This window comes from Magnolia sinica, chromosome 18 (genome assembly GCF_029962835.1).
Source record: "Magnolia sinica isolate HGM2019 chromosome 18, MsV1, whole genome shotgun sequence".
NCBI lineage: Eukaryota > Viridiplantae > Streptophyta > Magnoliopsida > Magnoliales > Magnoliaceae > Magnolia > Magnolia sinica.
In genome coordinates, this window is record NC_080590.1 from 47,153,489 (window position 1) to 47,179,945 (window position 26,457).

General features: G+C 39.9%; 1 protein-coding gene across 1 annotated transcript; it reads right to left on the reverse strand.

Annotated features, from left to right (window-relative positions):
* Nucleotides 1-1,192: 1,192 nt before the first annotated feature.
* LOC131232713 (transcription initiation factor TFIID subunit 9) lies at nt 1,193-21,411 on the reverse strand. The gene is made up of 3 exons (XM_058229136.1): nt 21,249-21,411; nt 15,149-15,457; nt 1,193-1,810 (listed from the first exon to the last, which is right to left on the reverse strand). Exons 2-3 carry the CDS (start codon nt 15,404-15,406, stop codon nt 1,529-1,531), a joined length of 540 nt encoding a protein of 179 aa, XP_058085119.1. The 5' UTR covers nt 15,407-15,457; nt 21,249-21,411; the 3' UTR covers nt 1,193-1,528.
* Between the last annotated feature and the right edge of the window lie 5,046 nt (nt 21,412-26,457).

Consider the following 26,457-nt stretch of genomic DNA (forward strand, 5'->3'; position numbering starts at 1 on the left):
AAACTGAGCTACGAAGTCAAATTGTTATTACCACACATATGGCCCAACGTGCAACAACACCAACTTCGATGTACAAGATTTCTACGCTCCAATCTCTACTTGGACATACTACTTTTTTTGAAACGATCAATAAGTACAGTCCACTTTGCAAAAGAAACCTAGAAAGACCTTATAAAAGAAATCGGATTGCTCACTGAGTACACTCTTATCATACTGAGGAAACTCAGTTGGGCCCACCATGAATGTATGTGGTTTATCCACGCCGTCAATCCGTTTTCCCAGCTCATTTAAGGGGTTGATCCCAGAATTGAAGCAAATCTAAATCTCAAGTGGATCATACCATAAGGAAATAGTGGTAATAATGATTTCCACAGTTGAAACCTTGCTAGGCCCCGCATTGATGTTTATTTGTCATCCAACCTATTCATAAGATCATACTGACATGGATGAAGGGAAAACACAAATATAAGCCTGATTCAAAACTTATGTGGCCCCCAAGACATTTTCAATTCACACTATTTCCTGTGGTGTGGTCCGTAATCCATTTGATCTTTAGATGTGCTTCATTTTTGGGTTCAAGCGCTAAAATTATCTGGTAAAATGGATGAACGGAGTGGATAAAATACATAAATCATGGTGAACCTCACAGAGTTTACTCAATACACCAAGTGAACTGAGTTACTCATTACGCAATCCACTTCCCTTAAAAAATATGCCACAAAGTTTAAACCTTTATTATCATACATGTGGCCCGAATGTGTGGTGGCAACACATAAATTCGACGTACAAGATCTCAACGCTCCGATCTTCATTCGGGACATGCAACCACTTAAAACTATCAATGATTATTACAAGATGTGCGGTCTACTTCATAGGAGAAATATAGAAACACCTCGAAAAATGGACCACAATGTCAAATTTTTATTACCGCATGTATAGCCCAAATGTCTAGCAATACACCAATACTCGAGAGTAACAATTTATATTTGTGATCAAAGCTCATAAGGCGGCCAAAAAGTGTTGCCATGTTTTTTAGAAGAGAAATGCCATTGTTATCATTTTAAATTATTGACACGGAGCAAAATCACTTGCCACATTGTTCGTTAAGTGATAAGTCAAGAGAGGGTAGCTAAAAAAATAAATAAAAATTAAAAATTAACAAAAAAAAAAAACCATTTTTTTAGTGAAAATCAAAATTAAACACTTAATTTTGTAGATTTATTAAACATCCTAAATAAGATAAAATCATTGAAAATACCAAAATTCAGTGATAAGTGTTGAAAATAAGTTTTATCAAACAAGCCCTAAATTCAAATCATGAACACCTTCACATGGTTCAAAACAGATGTTTAAACCATGGCAGGCGGCAATACAAATCAGGCTTCATGTGATATACAAACAGAACTACCAGTTGAGAAACTCCTTGCAATTTCCAATTCCATGGGCTTCCTTCTAGTCCACCATCCATTCCATTGCAGTTTTTCCAGTGTTTCTGAGAGGTTTCTGTTGCTATAGTTGAGTTATGTTTTCACCTTGGTCGTTTGGCTGCCATTAAGGGGAAGGAAACCCTTTGAGGAGTTTGCTGCTGCTGCGGATCTGTCTTCTGGTCTTCGGGTGGAGGGTTGGCCTTCGCCCCCTCTTCCTCTTCCTCCATTTCTTCAATTGCTTGGGGGGATTGCTTCTTTGACATTGCAAGTTGGTAGTTGGGGCTGATCAGCGTGTCCTGTTCAGGGGGGAGTGGGATTGCAGACCCTGCATTGGTCTTCGGCAGTGGAATTTTGTTCCGGTTCCTAGCCAGCTCGAGTTGCACCTGAAAGCATGGGAGCAAATAGCTTTATGTCAATAATGCAGTCCTTAACCGCATTACTAAAAGTTGGCACGACATCTTCTTGTGACAAAGTAATCGACAGGTGAAACCCACCTTTGAGTAATACATGCTATTGGTTTGGAGTGGCCCACCAATGGATGACACGCTATTGTCTAGCTATCCGATGAAAATGGACAGTAACAAAAGTCTACATTTAATCAGGACACCTGAATGGGTCAGATCGTCTGGCTGGGTCTCGCTCCTCATCAGCAAATCATACAGTTTTTTAATGGATGAGATACCTTTCCTTTTGCAGCCACATGATTCTGGGTCCAGATGATCTGATGCACTGTGGAGGAGGGATACCTCTTGGGAAGTTCATAACCTTCTATTGATGGCCAAAGAATCGCATTTGAGAGGCAAAGTACCACATTGGACCACAATGAAAAAACATATAAAATATCTGAGGGTTAGGATTACCAATTTGATAGGCTTCTAGTACATCCCTCAACCACAGTGACAGCTATTAAATAAACGGGATGGATCATAGAACCATTGGACCCACGAGTAGGGGCTCATGCACATCAGCAAACTAAACATAACCGAGTCTTTTTTCTTTCTTTCTTTCTTTCTTTCTTTCTTGAGCAGATATGAATGAGTTATTCCTCGACTTTTTGAGTCAAGTTTAGTCTACCCACACTCCCGAGACATGACCCTGGGTCAAGACTAAGCTGTTTCAAGCAAGGAAGTGGCTCTGAAGCCCAGACCAGAAAAGCAAAAAGAGGATCTTCTTGAGGCACCTTCCATGTTGCAGCATTTTATTTCTATGCCATTGTATCAGGCATTGGGACAAATATCCCTGCGATTTTGAAAATCTCGTGATATTTTCTCAGGAATTTTATTAAACGATATTATTGATCATGAGATTTTCAAACTCTCAGCAGTTTTTTAATTTTTCGCAAATTTATTGCAATTTTAACAGAAATTTGTTTAGAAGTTAAAATAAATAATTTTATACTTACATATTTCAGGTTTTTTAAATTATTAGTAATTTATAATATATTTTAAAATATTATATTTTCAGCAAGATTTTCCTAATAATGTGAGAAAACATGAAAATCTGAAAATCTCCTGAGAAATTCCCAGCTGTGAAATTACTAAGAACAAGATTTGTCATGTTGGTATTAGGTTATAGTGTTGAAGGCTTATCCTACAAATATGTCAACTTTATCAATATAATAATACACATTTTATCAGATATTCCATTTAGATAACGATTCGAAACTCTCCGATAGAAAGAGTACCTCTTTTACTTCACAGGGAAGGTTCTTTTATTCCCCCGGCTTCCTTGTTTTGTTCAAGTGAATCATAGATCAAATGATTTATCTATTTAAAATGAAAATACGTTATTGAAGCAACAAGAAGGGCTATTTCTATTCCTATGACAGGAGTGTCATTTCTTATTATTCTTTTCAAAAATTAAAAAGTATCATTTCTTATTATTCTTTGTTTTTCCTTTTATCGATTGACTTACCTTGAATTTTTTTAAAAAAATGGATATTGTATCTGGCACTTGATGTCAAGGTAGATAATTTTGGTATTTCTGTAATCATATCATTCCTTAGAGGAATGCTCACCTACAAGCCATCAGTGTTCAAAGTATTAGTATCGCTACACGTTTTGCTGACCGGGGATACGGAAACGATATCGATATCGCTGATAATACGCTGATTTCCGAAAATGCGGGGGAAACATGGGGAAAATGATGGAATGTTTCAGTGAAACTTTAAGAGATGCTAAAATATACATATTTGCATATTTAGGAATAAAAAAATTGCAAAAAAAAATGCATACATAATAAGTTTGCATTTAATGGGACCCAAAAGCATGTGTTGTCGTAAGAAATTAGTCTAATAATAACATAACAATCATTTAAATTTCATTAAACTAATAAACAAGCAAACAAACATGTATAATGCATTCATACATTATACATCCATGTAGAGCTGGGCATCAAGTCGAGTCGGACCGAGTTAGGGCTGACTCAACTCAATCCGGTTTTGAAATAGGCCTGACCCGAACTCAATCCGACTCGATACCGAGTCCAACATGCCTAACTCGATCCGAGTCCGGTCTGACCTGGACTGATCTAGACCGAGTCTGATCCAGACAGAAGTATCGAGTCAGGTCAAGTTGGCACCGAGTCGGATTGAGAGATGAGGGAGGGAGAGACCAAGAGAGTGGAGAGGAGAGAGAAGAGGAGGGTGAAGGTGGTGGGTGGTTGTCGGGCTTGGAAGATGAGGAGGATGAGGGAGGGAGAGAGAGAGAGAGAGAGAGAGAGAGAGAGAGAGAGGGAGAGGGGTCAGGCTTGGAAGATGAGGAGGGTAAAGGTGGTGGGTGGTTGCCAGGCTTGGAAGATGAGGAGGATGAGGGAGGGAGGGAGAGATTTTGGGACCGGGTCGGGGTAGGGTGCAGCAAGTAGGGTTAGAGAGACGGGTTTCGGATCAAGTCGGGTCTAACGGATCGAGTTTCGGGTCAAGTCAGGTCGAGTTACTAGGTAACTCGAACTCGACTCGGTTTGAATTTGGATTTGGCAAAGCCTACTCGGTTCGAACCAACTCACCCATTCAGTTCGGATCGAATTGGACGAGTCGAGTTAGCCGGATCGAGTCATCCGGTGCCCACCTCTACATCCATGCATAAATAAACATATAAACACAATACACGTGCATGATGATACAACCATCCAAGCATCCCATCCATCCATCCATCCCATTCAATCATCCAAACATCAATCCATTCCATCTATCCACCCAAACATCCATCATATCCATCCATCCAAACATTTTTTAATAAATAGATTTTTTGGCGATATGATACGTTGGTGATAATATTGAAATATCGCTGATACACCGACGATACAAGCGACACCTGAAATTTACACATTCGAAAATATTGGTAATAAATAGACGATATCAATACATCAGCAATAAAAGCGACACCTAGAATTTACACAATCGAAAATATTGGCGATACATACGCGATATCGATACATCAGTGATACTTAGTGATATATCTCTAATACCTAGAATTTCTTATACTACCAGTGTTGTCAGTATCGCTACCATTGTTAATAGTATCGTTGAGCTAGAGACACGGATAATATCGGGGATATTATTGTAATATCGGGGATACTCTAAACAATGCAAGCCATTGCATGGGAACTCGTCGTGCATATAGGCTTGGACCATAAGATCTCAAAACCTCTTTCCACCAAAATCCATGCTCCTCTCTATCCCATCGGGGCTGTTGTGCTGCAAGCTAACCATGCAATAGGTTGCAGGTTTAGATTCTTCTTTTCATAATATTGCATAGTCAATGAGCTCTACAATACACAATTTTTATGGCATGTGTAACTAGGGAGTATGGCATGGGTAACACGTAAAGCGGGGAGGGTGAGAGAAAATGGAGAGAGTAATAGAGGGAAAGGGTGCAACTAGACACAAGTGCAAGCTAGAGAGAGAGAGAGAGAGAGAGACCCCATAATGGTCTCAACAATAGGTGAACCCGTCCAACTTTTTTTGGTGTTTTGGCCCACTAGAGTTTTAGATATGCCTTGTTTTGGGGTTGATGTCCTAACACGAGTTGGAGAAAAAGATGTACAGAGTGCTGTCAAACAGTCGCCACAGTGGACCTTACAAAGCCTTTGTTGCATGGGCTCTCCCTAATATTATGCCGTCCATGTAGGCTACACTCAAAGAGGAGGAGATGCGGGAGCGGGTTACTTGCATGAAAGAACTGAAAATGACAAAAATGCCCTTGGTTGAGTGGCCAACATACCATTTTCCTTCCAAAATCAAATAGTTCACACCTTGCAGGGTAAAATTGGCCAAACACTACTTGCACTATATAGAGATATTGATCACATCATGATCATATCTAATGCTAAATATGCAATAGACTGAAGAGATATCATTGTTGGAACTAGTAAGATTTAATACCCTTTACTTTCCTTAATCTTTTATAGAAATATAAGTTAATTGTTAAAGGTGAATTTGGTTGTTCCGAATATCATGAAATTTCATCAATAATCAGTCTAACTTGGTGCAAAATATCATGATATTTCATGATATTTGGTACAACCAAACGCACCCTAAAATATTAAATTGTTTTGTTAGGGACAGCTAATTTTATGAATAAACAACAAATTACAAATTAAACCTAAAGTATATTGTTAGGTAACATGCAAGAGGGTCTAGCGTGTGAACATAGTAACAACCAGGATGCCCTCTCTTCAGCAGGGGGGTTGGCAATCTCGTTTGTTTTCCACACTACATTGTCAATCTTGGATGGTAGCTGTCAGACATTGTTTACTTTACAAAGAAGTATCATGAGTCATATAACCTCGAGAAGAAGACCATCTAAGCACATTGCTTGAATGACCCTTGCGTGTTACGATGTCGAAAAGTAAGAAGCAAGTATTCATATACTACTCTTAATGGCATTGGTTCCATGCATGGTTTAAAGAACCAAAACCACAGTTGCTTTGAAAGTCAACTGAGTTGAGTTGAGTTGAGCTGAAGACAGATTGAATCTTGAATACCAAGGCCTGGTGTTTTGTTTTTTTTTTTTTTAAGATAACTGAAATTTTTATCTTTTATTTTTATTTTTTATTTTTTATTGAAAGATGACAATTTATTAATGAAAACAGCAGAACCGAAAGATTACACAAAAGAAAAGAGAGAAAAAGGACCCAAAACAAGCAACTCACACCACAGCCTGCTTAAACTAGAAGCCACAACTTTATAAGAGACTCCTGCCCATTCAACTACATTTGATTCTGCTCTTAGAAAAACTCCCCTTGGATTGCCACATATATCCCGAAAGCATCTATTGTTCATTTCCTTCCAAATAACTCATAGTCCGGCTAGGAGCGAAAGCCTCCACAACTCTTTGCCCCCCTTTACCATGACCAACAACATGCCACTGCCTAAAAAAATCTTCGATTGATCTCGGCAAAACCCAAGAAACACTGGAAAGCCCAAAAAATCTTTCCCACACCTCCCTTGAGAACGGACAGTGCATGCAAAGATAACTCATTGACTCCTCATCTAGCCAACACAAAGGGCATGCATTAATGATGACAAGGCCTCTCTTCCTCAAGTTATCAACCGTCAACACCCTATTCCATCCAACTAGCCAAGCAAAAACCGCCACTGAAATTTTATTGAAGAAGCATAGATGAGATATCGACACCAAAAATTATAAGATGCAAGACCAAGACAGAAGCTAGGGAACATGAAGAAAGGTGCTAAATTGAGGAGGCCTAAGCGCCCCTCCAAAAATTCCTCCATCTACCTACTCCAGTTCCAAAAACATCTATCATTATGTTCCCCCCAAATGGCCCAGAACCCAGCTAAACAGAAAAGCCCCCAAAGCTTCCTTTTTGGCCTATTCCACCCCCATGCCAATCAAGGAGAAAACCCCGAATCAATTTCCGAATCACCCAGCAACAATGAAGCAGGCTGAATAAACACTCTCACACTGCTCTAGCAAAGACAATCAAGAAACAAATGATTGACTGCCTCTGCATCTAGCATACACATAAAACAGATGTTGGGCTAACTATATGCCTTCTCTAAAGGTTATCCATAATGAGAACCTCACTCTACCTACCAACCAAGCACCATGACCTTAGCGGTGGGACCATGTGCCCAAAAGAATGCAATTGGGCACTTTGCGGCCTTGGATCTTGAGTACTAATTGCCTTATAAAAAGAAACGAATCGAGAACTTGTCAGATCTCTCCCATTTCCACACCCAAGCATACCTTTCAGCATTTAAAGGAAACAACTGGACAAAATCCTCCAATTCCTCATCCAAAAGGTTTCTTCAGCAAGGAGACCACACCAGAACACTCCAAAATTAAGAAACCTTGAAATACGGGAATATTCGCCTCCAGAGACAAAGTGGCCAGCCTAGAAAAATCTCACATAGTGATCTATCCCCGCACCAAACATCCTCCCAAAAACAATTACACAAGCCACTGCCCAATGAAAAGCCAGTTCCTACCTTAAAACTTCTTGATCATTCTCACAATCGCCTTTCACACTTTCGAAGTTCTATGAAGGAGGATTCCTTGGTAAACCACCTTCCCTCTCTAACTTCATACTTGCAAAATATCACCTCTTTCCATAAACCTCCTACTTCCACCATGTATCTCCAAAGCACCTGCCAAAAGAGCCAAGTTCATAGATTTTAACTCTTTGGTACCTGCTCCCCCTTCACTTATCGGCTTACACAACTCTTCCCATTGAAAAGGTGAAACTTCTACTTCTCTTTTGCTCATTTCCACACAAATTCTTATGTTAACCTTTCCAATCCGTTCAAAACAAAGATCGGGCATTAAAACAAGGACAAGAAATATAACATGTTAGACAAAGTTGTCTTAATTTAGGTCAATTTTCCACCCATAGGAAGATGTATGCGTTTCCATTTTGAAAGTTTCCTTTCAAGCACCTTGTTCACAAGTGCTTCACCAGCTTACCAATACAACGTGGAAGACCCAAGTAAGATGATGGGAAACGGACAACTTTGCAACCCAAACCTCCATTTTCTCATTCAATATTCAGATGCCCAACATCTCACTCTTGTCGATATTATCCTTCAAACCCAAAACAAGTTCGAAACACCAAATAATTTTTCCTCATTTTGTCCGCCTATACAGAAGGACTGCGTCATTAAGCAAACTAATGGTGAAACACTTGAAACATCGCATTCTCCACATTAAACCCGTTAACGAGACCCACTAAGCCCCCCCTTTTTCTATCATCTTACCAAGCGCCTTTGCCATAATTACAAACAAAAATAGGGACAAGGGATCCCCTTGCTTGAGGCCTCTCGAAGCATTATAGAATCCCTCAAGGGACCCATTTACCAACACTAAAAAAATTAGCAGAACTGACACAACCTTTGGTCCACTTTATCCATTTCCCACCACAACAAGTTAAAGAAGCATATAATTAAGAAGTGTCGGTCCACGTAATCATAAACTTTCTCAAGATCAAGCTTGCAAACTATTCCCTTTCTACCTTCCCTATGTCATGAACCAATGCATTCATGTGCAATTAAAGCAACATCCAGAATTCGTCTACCACAAACAAAAGCACCTTGCAACTTTGAAATGACTTTCCCCAACACCTCCAGGAACCTATATGCCAATATTTTTGCAGATATCTTATAGCATCCCCTCTATCAAGCTGGTTGGTTTGAAATCTTTTAAACGTTCAGCCCCCTCCTTTTTCAGGATGAGAGCAATAAATGATGCTTCCAATCTCAATGCGAGACGCCCTCTTCCAACATATTTTGAAACAAAAGCCATCAAATCATCCTTCAACACCTCCCAAACTCCTCTTTGACTTCCTTTTTCTTAATCGTCTTTTTTGAGCTCTGGGCTTCCACATACAAAAGTTTGCGGCTTGAGGTTATCGAGCCTCAGATGACTCCATCCTCTTTCAGAAGAGCCGGGCAAAGTGTACAACAACATCACAAACATGAGATTTTCCCTCATCTAATCCAGTCAGGTCAAGTTTCTCTGAGTTTACGGAGTATCCGTCCACCTTGTTCGCAATAAGAATTTGTCTGAGTCGAGTCAAACCAATCTTGAATAAAGCAAGTTTTTGTTGAGTCTCGGTGAAATCTAATCCGATCAGGTCAAGTTTCTTTGAGTTTACAGAGTATGCTTCCACTTTTATTCAGAATAAGAATTCCATAGAAGTCTTAGAGATAATCTTCTCCTTACTCTTAATCACCAAAAAGACCCAGATAACCAATAGAACTTCAATAGAAGCTGAGCTTTCAAATACAATGCAACCTTCTCTTCAACTATTCGAACTCTTAATAAGTGAGGCAACAACCATAACCTCTTTTTTAAGGCATGTTCGCAAAGCAGAAAAACAGGGAAAAACAAAGGAAAAGAAAGAAGGCCTACAAGGGCCAACACCCCCACTACCGATTACAACTGGAAATTTTCCATTCCGAGACCCACAATTTAATTTGACTCACAACCAACTCAGCTGATCTAGAGGAATCCTCGAAGCAGCACCTATTCCTCTTGGTCCAAATGGACCACCACACAGCCGGAAGAGTCATGAGCCATGAAGACCTCTCTTCTCCCCCCATTACCTCCATGCGACACCCAAAGGAGATCCGTCACTGAACATGGCATCAACCACACCATCTCAAAATCCGCCAAAATACGAGACCACACTGAGTAAACCGTAATCTAATCAAATTGATTTTGGCAACTCCTTACTCTTAATTACCACACATACCAAAAAGACCCAAAATTGTTAGAATTTGAGCTTTGAAAAATAATACAGCCTTGCCTACAACTACTTTCCAATCTCTTAAACTGAAATACAATGCAGCCTTCCCTACAACTACTTTTCAATCTCTTAAGAAGTCTTGAAATACAATGCAGCCCCCTCTACAACTTCCTAATCTCTAAATAAGCCAGGCAACAATCGTAGCCAAACTGATCTTCATAACTACTTACTCTTAATCACCACAGATACCAAAATGACCCAAATGACCAATAGACACACACGCTCTCTCTCTCTCTCTCTCTACAACTCAGCTTTGAAAACAGTGAGCCCTCTATCTCTTAATCATCTCTCTTTTAGAACCTGATGGACCTTCCCTCTTATGGCTGATGTCTCTCCCTTAAGGTGATTTGTCAATCAGGTCCTTACTATCTACTAGGACCCATCATCAACAACTTATTTTTCAAAAATCACACCTATCCTTCCACCATGTTCTTTAGGTGATTTCAACCGCCCGTTCTTGTTTATGTTTTATTACTTGCATTGCATGGTATTTGAATGATATAAAATCATTTTGCTTATAATTATAATAGATTTTTCCAACAGCACATGATTTAGTTGTTTTTTGCAATATTTTGATTCCTAAATGTGTAAACATGTCCTTTTAACATCTTCGGAACTTTCACTGAAAAATCCCACCTTTTTCCCAATATCACAGATACTAGCAATATCGATACATGTTCCCATATCCACAGGCTTCGATACATGTAATGTTACCATATTCTGAACACTAGCTAGGATGGAGGTGAGGCCTTTGCCAAACACATGGGATGAACTCAAATCTGACCCACCATAGATTGGTCATACACTCAAAATCTGATTGATTAGACAATCTTACTCCCTGACTTATTTTGTTAAAATTGCACCATTTATTAGTTTTGATTTTATAGTCTATTAGATGTCAACCAAATGATGAGTTCAGATCATACTTCCAGTTCAATTTTTGGGTTATAATCCATCAGCAACAGGTCCCACTATTTGTGCAGTTCCGATTTGAAGAACTTGCAATGTGTACCTTAAGGAGCCACGCAAGTATCCTTGCAACAAGCAGAACTCGGTTATAGATCAAACAGAGTAGCTTCTCTTTCTCTCTCTCCGGGCATACAAGGGAGCAGTTTTTCTGGTGCAAAAAAAAAAGAGGGTGATTTTGGTCCTGAAAATGACACCTTTGCTTATCTTGTCCACCAAGCATATAATAGTAATGTTTTGAAAAATAGGTAGATGTGGGCAATTAAGAGAGAAATGAACCTAACTAATGGATAAACGTAGGTGTACCATTGAACTTTTCCAAAACTTAATTGGGATTCGATTTGACTGTTATCACCAAAGTGGGTCAACAAATTTCCACTGGTTTCTTTACACGGTCTCCCAAGACCCATTTCGGATCATCGTCCCTTATTATTAGATGTTGTAGAAGACAGTCGGGGGCCCAAACCTTTCAGGTTTGAACTTATGTGGCTGGAAGTCGAAGGTTTCCGGGATCTCGTTATAAATTGGTGGTCAACATTCACTGTGTCAGGGACTGCATGTCACCGATTGTCCCAAAACCTCAAGATGCTCAAAGGAAAGCTAAATGCATGGAAAAAGGAATTTCTTAAGCAACGGAACAGCGCTGGGGAAAACTTGTTGTCTGAAATTCATAACTTAGACATTAAGGAAGGAGGCAAGTTAACTGAGGAAGATTGCCAAAAGCAAGTCTCGTTGATGGCAGATTATTCTAAATTCTTGAAGGAAGAAGAAATCAAGTGGAGGCAACGGCCGAGAGCAATTTGGTTAAAAGAGGGTGATAAGAATACAAGCTTATTTCATAGTATTGCAAGCGCAAGGGCAAGAAACAGCCAAATCAGCTCTTTGGATATAGATGGGAACCGGATCGATGATAAAGGCCAAGTTTGCTCGACCATAGTGAACTTCTACTCAAAGCTTCTTTCTAGAGGGAAAAGGAGAAGACCTTTGTTGGACGATTTAACGTTTGATTGCATCTCACAGGTGGAAAGGGAGTCCCTCGAGAAGCCAGTCCCAAAAGAAGAAATTAAAAGTGCAGTTGATTCTTTGAGGAAAGACAAGGCCCCAGGTCCAGAAGGCTTTCCATTAGCCTTCGATCAAGTATTCTGGGAAATAGTTAAAAAGGATGTCGTCGACTTTGTAGCTGAATTTTGTGACAAGGACCAGTTGACTAAAGGGATGGGAGCTGCCTTTATTGCAATCATTCCTAAGGAAGGGGCCAACTCAATCAAAGACTTTCAGCCTATTAGCCTAATCGGTATCCCCTACAAGATTTTGGTCAAAAGCTTTGCTTCCAGGTTTAGGAGGGTCCTTCCCTCCGTCATATCTGAAAATCAAGGCGCCTTTGTGGCTAATAGACAAATTCTTGACAGTGCATTGCTCGCTCACGAGTGCATTGATTCAAGGTATAAGGGGAAGATCAAGGAGTGATTTATCAGCTTGACATTGAAAAAGCCTATGACCATGTTGATTGGAATTTTCTAGAATACATGTTGGGCAGAATTGGATACGGGGGCAAATGGATTCAATGGATGCGTGAATCTACATCTTCAGCTACCTTCTCAGTTCTTGTTAACGGTTATCCCAAAGGCTTCTTCAAAGCTTCTAGAGGCTTGAGGCAGGGTAACCCCCTCTCCCCATTCTTGTTTATAGTAGCTGTGGAAGCGGTTAGCAGAATGCTGCCAAGAGGAAGTAGGACCAATTTCAGGCTTTAAAGGGACAAGAGACACGCCCAGCATTTCTCACCTACAATTCGCAGACGACACAATTTTATTTTGTGATGTAGAGATCGCCGTGGTGGAAAATCTTAGAAAAATAGTGGGATGCTTTGAAGAGGTTTCAGTCCTCAAGGTGAATGTGATGAAAAGCGAAATGCTAGGCATAGAGCTTTCTAAGGAGCAATTGGTAACTTTAGCGGAGGTGTTTGGATGCCATACTGGATCCTTTCCTTCATCATACTTGGATCTCCTGCTTTGCATAGGAAAACCGGTGAAACATCTTTGGAACAAGGTTATTGAAAGGTTTGAACGGAAGCTTTCTAGATGGAAGTGTCGTCATCTAACATTGACAGCTCATATTACTGCAATCAAATCTGTTCTACCTAATTCCAACTGTACTTTGTCCTTATTCAAATGTCCAAAGCCAATGTTGAACAAATTGGAGAAACTAAGGCGAGATTTACTATGGAAAGGAGCAAGCGACAAAGACAAATACCACTTGCTCAAGTGGGAAAAGGTGTTTAGGAGTGTTGGAACTCATGAGCATAGCTCTTCTCAACAAATGGCAGTGGAGATTCGGTTCAGACGGAGGTAAGCTGTGGACAGAGACCATCGCGTCTAAATATGGGATCCAAGAGGGCGGATGGGAGATTAAAACATCTTCGCATTATCGAGCGTCCGGTATTTGGAGATCCATCATATCAATTGCCCCATTGTTCAACACCGGGGTGACGTTCTCTCTTGATAATGGACAGTGCATCCGGTTTTGGGAGGATCCTTGGCTTGGGGAGAGTTCCTTGGAATTAGAGTTTCCATCGCCGGCATCTCTTGCCCCCCAAATGAACATTACAATTGCTTCTTGCTTCTCTATATCAGGAGCGCATGGAGTATGGTGCCCCCCATGCAGGAGGGGCTTGTCAGATGAGGAGGCGAACAACCTTGCTCGCTTATTGGAAAGGCTTTACAATGTCTCTCCCTCTCCAGATCAACAGGATTCTATGGTTTGGACGGATAAGCCTTTCGGGAAGTTCTCAGTCAAGTCATTCTATAAGAGGTTCTCGGGCTCTTTGGAGCCAAGGGGAGGAGGGGAGCATTTTCATGCAGTTTGGTTCTATGGGGCCCCTCCTAAGGTGGCTTCGTTCGCTTGGTTAGTAGGGCGGAATTGAATCTTAACCACAAACAACCTTCAGCGTAGATCCATGGTCCTCCCCAATATGTGCCTAATGTGTTACAATGACACAGAGTCGGTTAACCACCTCTTTATCCACTACTCTTTTTTCAGGCATGTATGGTCCACCTTCCTACAAACCTTTGGTGTTGAGTGGGTCGATTGGGGACTTGTTTTAGTCCTGGCATGGCAGCCCCATCCCCAAAGATTGGCAAGCTCCGTGGCGAATGACTATTCTAGCCATTCTTTGGAATACTTGGCGGGAGCATAATCGAAGATGCTTTCTCAACAAGCAAAGTTCATGGATTGACGTGTCATCACTTTCTAAGGAATGTAATAGAGTGGGTGGCTGGGGCAAAGGGTGTAAATATGGATGAAACATCTCTTTTGTTTGGGATATAAGTCCGGGTTGTATTAGTCTTTGTTCATTTGTGATTCTTTTGCTGTTTAGACATTTTGTCCTTTCAGACTCTTTAATAAAGCTCACTTGATCCGTCAAAAAAAAAAAAAAAAAGAGAGACATCCTAATCCAATCAATAATAAAGTACAAGAAAATGCAACATTTTTATTACTCATCATACACTCCACATGCTAACAAGATATGCAAAAATGTCAACCAAGAGATTAAACCATGCACGCTCATAATTTCATTTTGCAAAATTGGGGGCATGATTCAATTATCTAAACCATTGACATGATAGGTCCAATTGTGGATGGACTGCCAATGCACCAAATCCCCAAGGCCCAGAAGATCCTAGCAATAGAATATTGAATGTGAACCATTGCCATATTTTCATTCTTAACCATCTATCTTTTGACCACCTATTGAAGGGTTAGGATTCTTCCAGTCTGGGCGATTTTCAGTGCATGGAACATCCATTGTAGGGCCCATAATATTAGTGGTTTGGATCATTGAACCATGGGCCCCACTTGTGCGAACTTCCAATAAGATCAATGCATAATACATTGCATATTCAAGATGGTTGTGGTTTTTCGTATGTATTTGATTCTTTTTGGACTACTGTTAAATTGTATGGATGACAAGAAGAAAGCAATGCTACTCATACCTCTCGGGGTGGGGGCTGGGTGAAGCTAGAGTTGACTTTGGTCTGGATGGCGAGCTTGACGTCATCGCAATCTATGGCTGGCTTGCCAGCGTGTTCCGAGTAGATTTGAGCATCAGTTAGGATATCAACAACATAGCGGTGCCACAGCTCCAGGAACTGGTGGACTACCCTAGGCTCATACTCTCGCACCCCCATCGATTTCAGCACCGATATCACAATCTTCGCGTCTCGCGGCAGCTCCTCTCCTTCTTCCCCCATCCTTCTCTCTATTTATAGGCTTGCCTTTGATGGAATTATGAAAATACCCTTCTGTTTTTCACAAAATTATCGCGAAGTTATTGCATTGAGATAAGGGGTACACTCGTATCACAGTTTGGGCCATCAATGGGCCCACCTAAGGCCTGTCCATGACTGGCCCAACCCCAGCCCAAAACGTTTATGATATGCCCAAGCATGAGCCCAAGCTTTGTGCTTTTACATGTAAAATAATCCTTAGAGAGAGAGGGAGGGAGAAATGGTGTGGGTCTGAACACAGATGTGATGCAACCAAATCAAACAAAGAGAATATTAACCTGGATACATACCTTTTTTTCTTAAAGATAAAGAAAGCAGCACATGCCAACAAAAAATATCTTTTTCTATTCCATCAAAACTCCTTAGAAAGGCGCCTTTCCATGTATGTATATTATTTCTTAAAGTAAGAGAAAACCTAAACATAATCCTTACTTTCCATTGCTTCTAATCCTAAACATCAATTTTTTAACTAAAATGTTAAAATGACCAAAATACCCTAAAATCCCATCATAACCCCATAGGCTCCGTGTAAATTGGTCATAAATCAAACAAATATCAGTATCACAAGATCTTTAGCTTGTTTGAAAGCCAACTCAATAGGCTTTCAACCACTTTCATGTTATTCAAATGTTGTTTGATACCCAAAAAGTGGCACAAAATATGTGACAAAAATAATAAAAGAAAACCGGTTCAACCAACTCTAACTCTAACAACGAAGTAAACGACTGCTAATATCGTCCACAAGACACATTAGGATCACTGATCTTCCACCTGATCACTGTGGACCCTTGAAGTTGTTCAAACCTTCAATCCAAGTGATTCAATAGTCTAGATCCCCCTTGATAACTACCCTTGGATGGGCCCAATCTTTGATCAACCAGCTTGTGTGGCCCGGATACATCAAGATGAGACGAAGAATAGGAGGGTTAAGTATATATAATTATATATCATATGCATGTACCATATATGACAAAAATACCCTTGAAAACCCTAAATGGACTGAGCCAGGTCGACGGGCCATTATACACAGCCCGAGCCCCCTGGTGATAAACGGGCATTTTAGGCCCAAGGCCCTCAAGCTTGATACTCTAGCCTAAGCCCATCACAAAGCAAGCCAAGCCCGAAAGCACATCGAATTAACCCAGCCCATTTAAAGCCCTATTGTCAGTTAACCACCATTTTAAAAAATGTTGGTTGACTCTTCAACATGTATTTACAGCAGACGTAACAGTCCAAATGGTCTAAATTGCCAACCAAATTGAGGATGGAACATCAAACAAAAGTTTCTCTAGGAAGTTTATAATAATAAGCATCTGATTTTTGGCCTTGGAGTTTGGACCAGTCACTATTTTTCTCTTTAACAATCAACTCAACAGCCACTATTTTTCTCTTACAAAGGGGAGCCTCATACCCATCCTAGCTACAGCACAGTCGTGACCGCAACATCAAAACCGGAGTTGTTTGATACTCTCGCAATAAGAACTACATGATACATGACCTGCATCTTTGCACAGCACAAGGGGGTTTTTAGTACACAATATACACTGTTTGGTCTGCTAAGTCCCATCGGTATGGACCATCCCAAAAATCTCCTAGATTGAAAGATCCCATTTATCGATCTGTGAACTTCTTTTACACTGAATGTGAGCAGTTGTTGTATTTCTCTTCTCAACCAGCTATCTATTAGACCACAAATATTACAGCTTAGATTCACCCATCTTGGAGATTTTTCACGCATACAACATCCACAGCAGGGCCAACAAAATGGTCTGGAATATCGGACCAGGGCGCCACAGATCAGAAGAAAAATCCCATCTTTTTTTCTGAAAGGTAGAAGTAAAACCCCACCTAACCATGCAAATATGGAATACACATCTTATCAGCTCCTTCTTGTGCAGAATTGTACACGTGGCATGCCTGCAACTCAAGTACTCAACTCATACTGTCCAAATTATCAGACCTTTCTAGATTAGACTATACATAGAAAGTTTGATTCACCGGATGATTCCATAATCTGATTAATAATGTATATTGCTTGTAAAATTTGAGCCATAGTCTAGTTAATAATTATTTGCTTGTAACGTTTGAACCATGGACTAATTGTTTTTTTCTTAATAGGGATGTTTACATAATACTGCCTCATTTACATGGTATTTACAGTACCTATTTAAATTAACTTTTCATTAAGCAGCCTCATTAATCAAGTTAATTGTCATAGCGGCAACTTCCGTTAGTTTTCTCCAAATTCTGTCAGATTACGTGTGCTTTATTCATAAATGACAAAAATGTGCACCAACTAACTTGGTTAATGAGGTAGCTTAATGAAAAGTTAATTTAAATAGGTGTCGGGATGTGAATACCATATTGATGAGGTAGTATCATGTAAACAATCCCTTTATTTTTTTTAATCTCCTATTTATAGGCATTAGTGAGAGATGGCCCAGATGGGTGGGCCCACAAGGGTCGAAGGTCTACACGATCTTGGGACCTTCACAAAAGCCAAAGATAGACGATGCAGATCTAGTGGTCCACCTGACCAATACAGGAATAGAGATGTCTTATCGCCCCTTTGATTTTACAGTTAAGATGGCCCCTGATTACGATCAACATTTTAGATCAATCATGGGGTAGGCCAGATGGACAATTAATGCAGGGGCATTTTCACACCAGGCTTGAGTGGGGTGGCCTATGGAATGCAGGGGCACACTCGAGGTGGGTGGCCCACATAACCCATAGATTTGGGGCCTGTGTGAGGCGGGTGGCTCATGTGAGGCGGAACCCATGGATTTAGGGCCCACAAGAGAGCGAAACGCATGGATTTAGGGCCCACGAGAAGGGTTCAGCAGAGGACCTAACCCATGGATTTGGGGCCTAGGCTATGAGATAAAGGGATTGATTCACCATGCTCTATTAGTTCGAGCTTTTAGAGCAAGTGGTTAATTGTCCTGCATCAACAATGGGTATAATGCTCACCTTCCCCCTATTTTCCCTCTAGAGCGCATGACTATCAAATGTCGTTTACGAGGGATCCCTTCCCTTTTTTAAAGGAAATGATCGGGAGAGTTTGGATGAGGTTAGAAGTTATCCCGTCTCATCCAATCTCACCATATCTTTAATTTAAAATTGAATTTTAATATTGAATTTAAAACTCAAATTCAAAATCTTAGAGGAAATTTTGATAAAAAGGATAGGACTGAAAATTGTGTGGGACCCACCTGCTAGTGGTTGCCCACAAGTAAGCCCCACGAACCTATATTCAACATCTTCCACTCCATCACATTATGGGATTGGTGCTTATCCAACTTATTGAGTAATTTTGAAAACTCATTTTTTCACAAACATCGACTTAAATCATTTTAAAGTCATACTATAATACATATACTTTTGAAAAATAATATTGTTCACAAATATCTATCAAAAACTTAATATTGTCAGTAGATAAGTCTTCAAGTGCATATTAATGGATCTAGAAACTTGGTATAGTTGTCGCGCAAATGTATAATTCATAATCAACTAAGTTGCTTTCCTAGCATAACTGACTCTGGTCAATCTAAGGGCCCTTCGTCTTTGTACACTAAAATAGCGACACTCAATCTCATCCTCATGTGCATAAGATGAGGATAAACTAGGACACAAAGTCACTTATGAGACTGGCTACTCGCACGTTGCAATGATTAGATCGAATCAAAGCAGTCTGTAGATAAAAGTTCACTGCACGTGGCTACCATTCACGCCGTAAAGTAAACAATACTAGGCATATGTCTGTTATACAATACGTAAGTCATTATATATGAGATATGACTCATGTCATATCCTCACAACCTAGCTTTTATTCAAGTCATAACATTAATCACATAGAAGAGAAATGGGGTGATTATGCTATGTCGACTTGATTGATCTCATCTTCAGTCCTTTAGGAACGAAGGCGAATACGACGTCTCATCACTCGTATTCACATCCTATATTCTTCACAATAGAGGATGATTCACACCTCAACGTATGAACATCACCCTGATTGTACCTCTTTTGTACATTCAAGGTTGATTAACCCTTGTGAGTAAGTGACCAACCTACTAACAAAGGTAGAAATCATCCACGATCTCAAGGCAAATATTGATGATCTACACGCCTAGTCAATATAAGTGGTCAATACAAAACGTTTATTCATTAATGAAATATGAAAGGTATATGATACAATCACATCACTCAAGCTCTCCTCAATCCCATCTGCCTTACATAAACTTGGAATAGATTTGTAGCTATATGCCGGGATCAGCCAACATCTCCTTGATGGAAATGCAGCTAAGAACGACCTTCTTATCTCTCACTTGATCACAAACGCAGTGAAACTTAATTTCAATGTGCTTAGACTTCTAGTGGTGTTTGGAATTTGTGGTCATTTGCCACGTGGTAGAGATGTTATCTATCATCAATGATATAGGCTTACAAATGCCTAGTACAACACCCATACCTTATAAGAATATGCAAACCCATACACACTCCTGACTTGCAGTACAACATGTAATGCGTTCAGCCTCTATAGGTGAGAGGGTTATGGATGTTTGTTTATTGCTTCAGATATAAGTACGAGTTCCACTTGTGAGCAACCACTAGTAGTAGCTCTCACACAATTTTCATTCCGATCATTTTTTTCTCAAAATTCCCTCCAATGTTTTGAATTTGAGTTATAAATTCAATTTCAAATCAAGGAAAGGATAAGATTGGATGAGATAAATAACTCTCAGCCTCATCCAAACTCTCTTGACCCTTCTCTTTAAAAAGGGGAAGCAATCCCTCATAAACGGTATCCAATAGTAACGAGCCCCACGGAGAAAATATGGAGAAAATAAGCATTGAACTCATTGTCCATATGCTCACCCTATTGCCGATCTAAACAGTTAATTGTAATATGAGGGCCATCATAACCGTAGAATCAGCGAGGTGATAAGACTCTCTTTGCTCCCGTAATGGTTAGGTGGACCATTGGACCTACATCATCCATCTTCAGCTTTTGCAAAGGTCCGAAGAGTGTGTAGACGGTCAGATCTTGTGGGCCCACCCATCTAGGCCATATTTCAATGGTATCAGAGTGAATCAACAGCAGGCCTCCAATTTACATGGATCGAATCGCTTCGAGGCAAGTACCTAGCCCTATCGTGAAATTTTATTATTAATTTTTTTTTATTAATGTACTTTTATTTTATTTAAATATTCTTAACATTTCTTTTATGCCCATTCTAATCAAAGCAATGGTGGTAATAATGGTACCAACCACCACAAAGAAGAGAAACGGATTGAGAGAGGAAGCGGATTAACAAAAGAAATGGAGAAATGAGAAAGAAAAAGAAAATTGGTGAAGGGTTTGAGGTGGGCACCAGCAGGCAGCGGTCGTACCCCCCTCTCTCTCTCCGCATATGTGTTTCCCAAATGCAAGAAAATTTTCAAACTAGATGAGAGCGTAATGACCTCAAAGACAGCAGAATATGAAGAAATTGCAAAAATTGCAAAAACCCTTCACATCAATGACCTATAAATAAATAAAAAACAAATAAACGGCCGTTTGGATGCCTCTAACTTGTGTAAAATGTAAGAAAGTTACAGGTGACTTTCTTACAGTTTGCGTTTGGGGGAGAAATGTTACAGGTAACAAAGTCTCAACCTGTAACTTTCTATCAGGTAAGATTGCAATAAATGTAACAAGGGAATTAGGTTTTTTCAAGTCACAGGTTAATTTGTTACAGGCAACGGCTATCCATTTCGAATTTGGGAGAGGGAAGTGGAAACACAGCTGCGAAAGTGCACCTACCTGCTCTGACCCAACGTCTCCTTCCCTCCCTCTCTCACCGTCTCCTTCTCTCTCTCTCTCTCTCTGCTCTATCAAGGTAAGCCCTCACCTTATTTGTTTTTCTTTTTTGTATTTCTTTTGTTTTTTTCCCTCTTCATCGTGTTTTTTTCTTCTGCGTCAGTGAGGAATGGGCGCTGTTTGCCCATGGGCGGTTTCGGATCCCTGACTGCGGGGCCCACCGTGATGTACTTTCCTTATATCCACACCGTACATCCGTACTTAAAGCTCATTTTACGATCTGATCCGAAAACTGAAGTTGATCAATATCTCGAGTGGGCCACACCACAAGAAACAATCTTAACTGAATCCCTACCATTAAAATCTTTATTGGCGCACTGGAATATTTATTTGCCATCCGACGTACTGATAACCTCGGATGAGGATTTCCTGCCAAAGCCACTATTTGTGAGAAAGTCACTCCGTCCATCCGTTTTTAGAGCTCATTGTAGTACATGCCACCAAAAATAAGGTGTATTCGAAACTTAAACGGCCCACACGAGATGAACCAGTGGGAAAAGGAATGCCTACCGTTAAAACCTTCCTAGGCTCCACCTTGATGTTTAGGCTCCACCTTGATGTTTATATTCAATCCAAACCGTTTATAAGGTCATTTTCACTGAGATGAAGTGAAAGACAATGAACTTAAACCAATACAAAACTTTTTGTAGCTGTATAAATGTGTCAACGGTGGTCACTAAATCCCCACTGTTTCCTTTTGTGTGGCCCATTTAAGTTTTGGATACATCTTATTTTAGCTCACATTTTATAAAATGAGCTCTAAAAACGGATGGACGGAGTGGCTTTCCCACAAACATTGCAGTGGGCCGCATGCAGAATTCTTGCGCAAGAACTTCCTGCTAAAGGCTTTTCTGAAGAAGAGACGACACATATATTATGATTCACAAACTTGTGTGGCACACAATAAGTTTTTAATGGTCAATTATTTTGGATTTTCTTTTTTTTTATTATCATGTCCTAAAATGGGACTTCCTACCGGCGCCACAAATGAGCAAATCTGTGGGTATCAAACGCTCAAGTGGAACACACCAAATAATAAGTTTGGGTTGTATTAAATGCAAGAGCCTCGTATGGTGTGGTTCATTTAGTGTTGGATCTGTCTCATTCTTGTGCTTATACCTTAAATTGACCAAAGAAAGGGGATAGATGGCATCAATAGACAGATAAATCTTGGTAGGCCTACCCATAGAATTGCCCATTTGTGGCTAGAGATGGGGGGTTATGACGCAATTCGCGTCTCCCAGAATGAGCTTTTAACATGAAGAATGACGTGGATGTGAGGAAAACACATCATAATGGGCTCCACAATATGGGATCCCACCCACTTTGATGGTCCACTCTAGTTTGGCTAGTGACATTGGTCAATAGCTAGATCGCTACTGGTTGGTGCTTTGTGGGCCCCACCATGTTGCATGTGTTTTATCCATGTTGTCCACCATTTTTTCATATCATTTTAGGGCTTAATCCCAAAATAAGGAAATTAATACATATCTCAATCTTAGGTGATCCACACCATAGGAAAGTGTTAGTAATCGAATGTTCACGATTAAAAACCTCTTAGAGCCCATTGTAGTGTTTATTAGCCGTTCTGCCTGATAATTAGGTCTTAAAGACTTGGATGAAGGGAAAAACAAATATTGCTTTGATTTAAAACTTTTGTCCCCCAATAAGTTTTTAAGTTACATATAAGTGGGCCCACTTTTACATGTTTTTTTAACACGCGAGCCCACTTTTAGGATCCACATAATGATTAGTTTAGTTTAAGAATCAGTCAAACTATTCATATTGATGGGTTTAATAAAACTACATATTTTTATCCAAGCTTTTCTACGTGTCAATTTAATTTTTAAATGATTTAATATTTCAAATTCAAGTTAGTGTGAATATACAACATCTTAATTGTAACTAACTTACAAATTATACAAACACAAAAACTAAGTTACCTGTAAGTAAGTTACAACTTACACTCAAATAGAATTACATGTAACTTACAACTTCAAAAACTTACAGACATTTAAAAGCGGAATCTTTATATTAATTCAGAATAACTGAAGAACTAAAACTCAATTAAGAATAACATTTACATAACCCTTTTTAAAAATAAAAATAAAAATGGGAAAGAAAATAGAGAAAAGTTGTGTGTGAAATCCGACCAAAATCACTTTTCTATCTCAATCCTTCATATCTATGCCAGAAATCATAGAAGGGCGAAAAATGTGAAACTCTAATAGAAAAAATCATACGAGCGTACCTAATATTTTCCATGTTTGAATCGGCCATCGTCCTTTCACTTCCAACAAGCAGGCGGTAGAATCTGAGCGCGACTTGGCTATGACCTCGGAACCGGCTACGTTGGTGCGACCCTAACCGTAGGTCGATGCATGCATTGTATATTCGCATCATCCATTTGTTTTGCCAACTTATTTTAACGTATGATCCCAAAAAATGAAAAAAAAAAATACAAACTTCAAGTGGACCACACCACACGGGTTACTGACTACTAAAAACCTTTCATGGGCCATAAAAGTTTTTGATTAAGATGATATTTATTTTTCTCTTTCATCCATGTCAGTTTGACCCTATTAACAGGTTGGATGGTCAACAAACATTATGGTGGAGCCCATAAAGTTTTGAACGGTGGGTGTTCAACGATCACCGTTTCTTTATTGTGGTCCACTTGAAATTTATATTTGCTTTATTTTTTGGAACATGCCCTAAAATATGTTGGAAAAACATACAAGCAAGATAGATATACCTAGGGGTGCACATTTAACCGTTGGAACCATGTAACCGGATCGGTCCGATTCCAGGGTGCTAACGGTCCGGTTCCGGTTCCCAAATTTTGAAAACCGTTGATTACGGATCGGTTCCGATTTAGGGTCCTGTAGAATCGAACCGAACCGTTAATCCGAACCGTATATCCAAACCGTAGAACCGATCCATGACAGGAACCGTGGATCCGAACCGTCGATTCGATGTATTTTTAAAAAAAAAAAAAAAACCCTAAGTTGTTTAAGTCCACGTCCTTTTCTTTCTAGGTTTTGATTCTTTCCTTTTTTCTTTATAGGGTTTTTCTCAGTCATCTTGTTGATAGCTATGGTGATTTTAGGGTTTGACCAATATACGTGGGCCCCGTATTTGAACAGCTAGATTTGTGGAATTATGGGCAGCATCCATGGAAGCAGTGTGTCCGTACATAGATGATTATAATCCACAGAGTATCTGTCTAAAGTAGAAGTGTGTTTTATGAATGATCCTGTTGGCCGAAATCTGCGATGCGAGAAATGATCAGATACAGGCTATACAGCAGCTGTGTATCATGAGTTATGATGCATCCATATTTTTGTGCCAACATTTCATATACATAAAAAATCCTATCCATAAAAAATCTTGGCAATGCCATGTTGATCGTTTTATATGAAAATCAGCGCATTAACTTAAAGAAGAGGATACAAAGTAAATATTATTAGACAACCGATCGTATGACTTAGAGTACTAATGTGGCCTAAAAAATTATTCTTTTTCTTCTATTTCATCTTCTTTTTTTGTTTTTTTTTTTAAATCAACTAACTGGGCTGGATTTTTAAAAGCCCAGAACCGTGGATCCGATCCGGGACCAAACCGTTCTTCACGGTCCGATTTTGGTTCGGTTCTAGGGTGTAACGGTCCGATTCCGGTTCCAATATTTGCAAAACCGTTAGGAACGGTTCGGTTCCAGTTTCACCCCAAAACCAGACCGAACCGACCCGTGTGCACCCCTAGATATACCATGCATGAAGTGGGGCCTATTGTGCACCTACATGGTTTCGGGTTATGGGTTGGCAAGTTGGCAAAAATCTGGGTGTTAATTGGCTTGTATATAATGAAATTAACTCAAGCTTATATTAGGTGTTGGGGGCCTTGCACAAAACCTTAGGATCTAGCCTCCCAAAACAAACCAGAATTATGGAATAATAAAGCAATGAAATAATCAAAGCATAAACCACACAACACCAGGGAATTTTACGTGGAAAACCCTCAAAGAGATAAAAACCACGGGACCTTGTCCAGATCAACAATCTACTATAAAGCAGAACATTACAACCGATCACAAGCACACACCACTTGGATCAAACCTTCTTCACTCACGTATGAGTAGATGAACAATAAGAGAACAAAAGAAAAACGGAGAGATCTCACCGATCACGAGGACGTAGAAGCACTGAGAAGTGGACTGCGAAGTAGATCACCTCTACGAGCAGAATCTCCCTTCTACAAGCTTCCTCTTTTTCTCTCTCTCTCTCTCTCTCTCTCACCTTTGATGGCCTTAAGCCCTCCTAGAAAACCTTTAGGAAATCTTAGAATACCTTGGAATTCACCCCAATCCCGCATACACCCCTTTATATGAGAATAGAAAGAGGTAGAATCAAAATAGGAAACAATTTCCGCAGAATCTACGTTTCCGCCATCGCATCTACGTAACTCTTCGATGATATCGAAGGTCTCTCGATGACAGCCTTCGATATCGTCTAAGGTCCTTCGATGATATCTAAACAGGACCAAAACTGTCCAGCGACCAGGGGTGAATATTTTTGACAATTATCGATGTCATTGAAGGTCTCTTGATGACAGCCTTTGATATCATCTAAGGTCCTTCAATGATATCGAAACATGACCAAAACCGTCCAGCAACCAGCGGTGAAAATTTCTGACAATTATCGATGATATCGAAACTGATTCGATTTCATCGAACCCAACAATGAGGAGAAAATCTCCATCAAATCTCCCCCTTTTCAACTCAGGAGGAATTCACCTTCTTCAAGCCAGTCTGGTTTCTCAAACTTACCCTTGAGTAAAGCCTTAGTCATCATGTCTGACCCATTATCATCCGTGTGGACCTTCTCAAGCTGTAACACCTTCAGTTCCAAAGTATCCCTGATCCAGTAATACCAAATTTCTATATGCTTCGACTTGCAGTGCTGACTTGAATTCTTTATCAAGTGTATAACACTTTGACTATCGTAATAGACCACGTACTGCTCCTACTTCATACTAAGTTCCTTTAGGAACCTCTTCATTCAAAGCATCTCTTTACATGCTTCTGTGACTGCAATATACTCGACCTCTGTCGTCGACAATGCCACGACCTTCTATAGCTTGCTCTGCCAAGAAA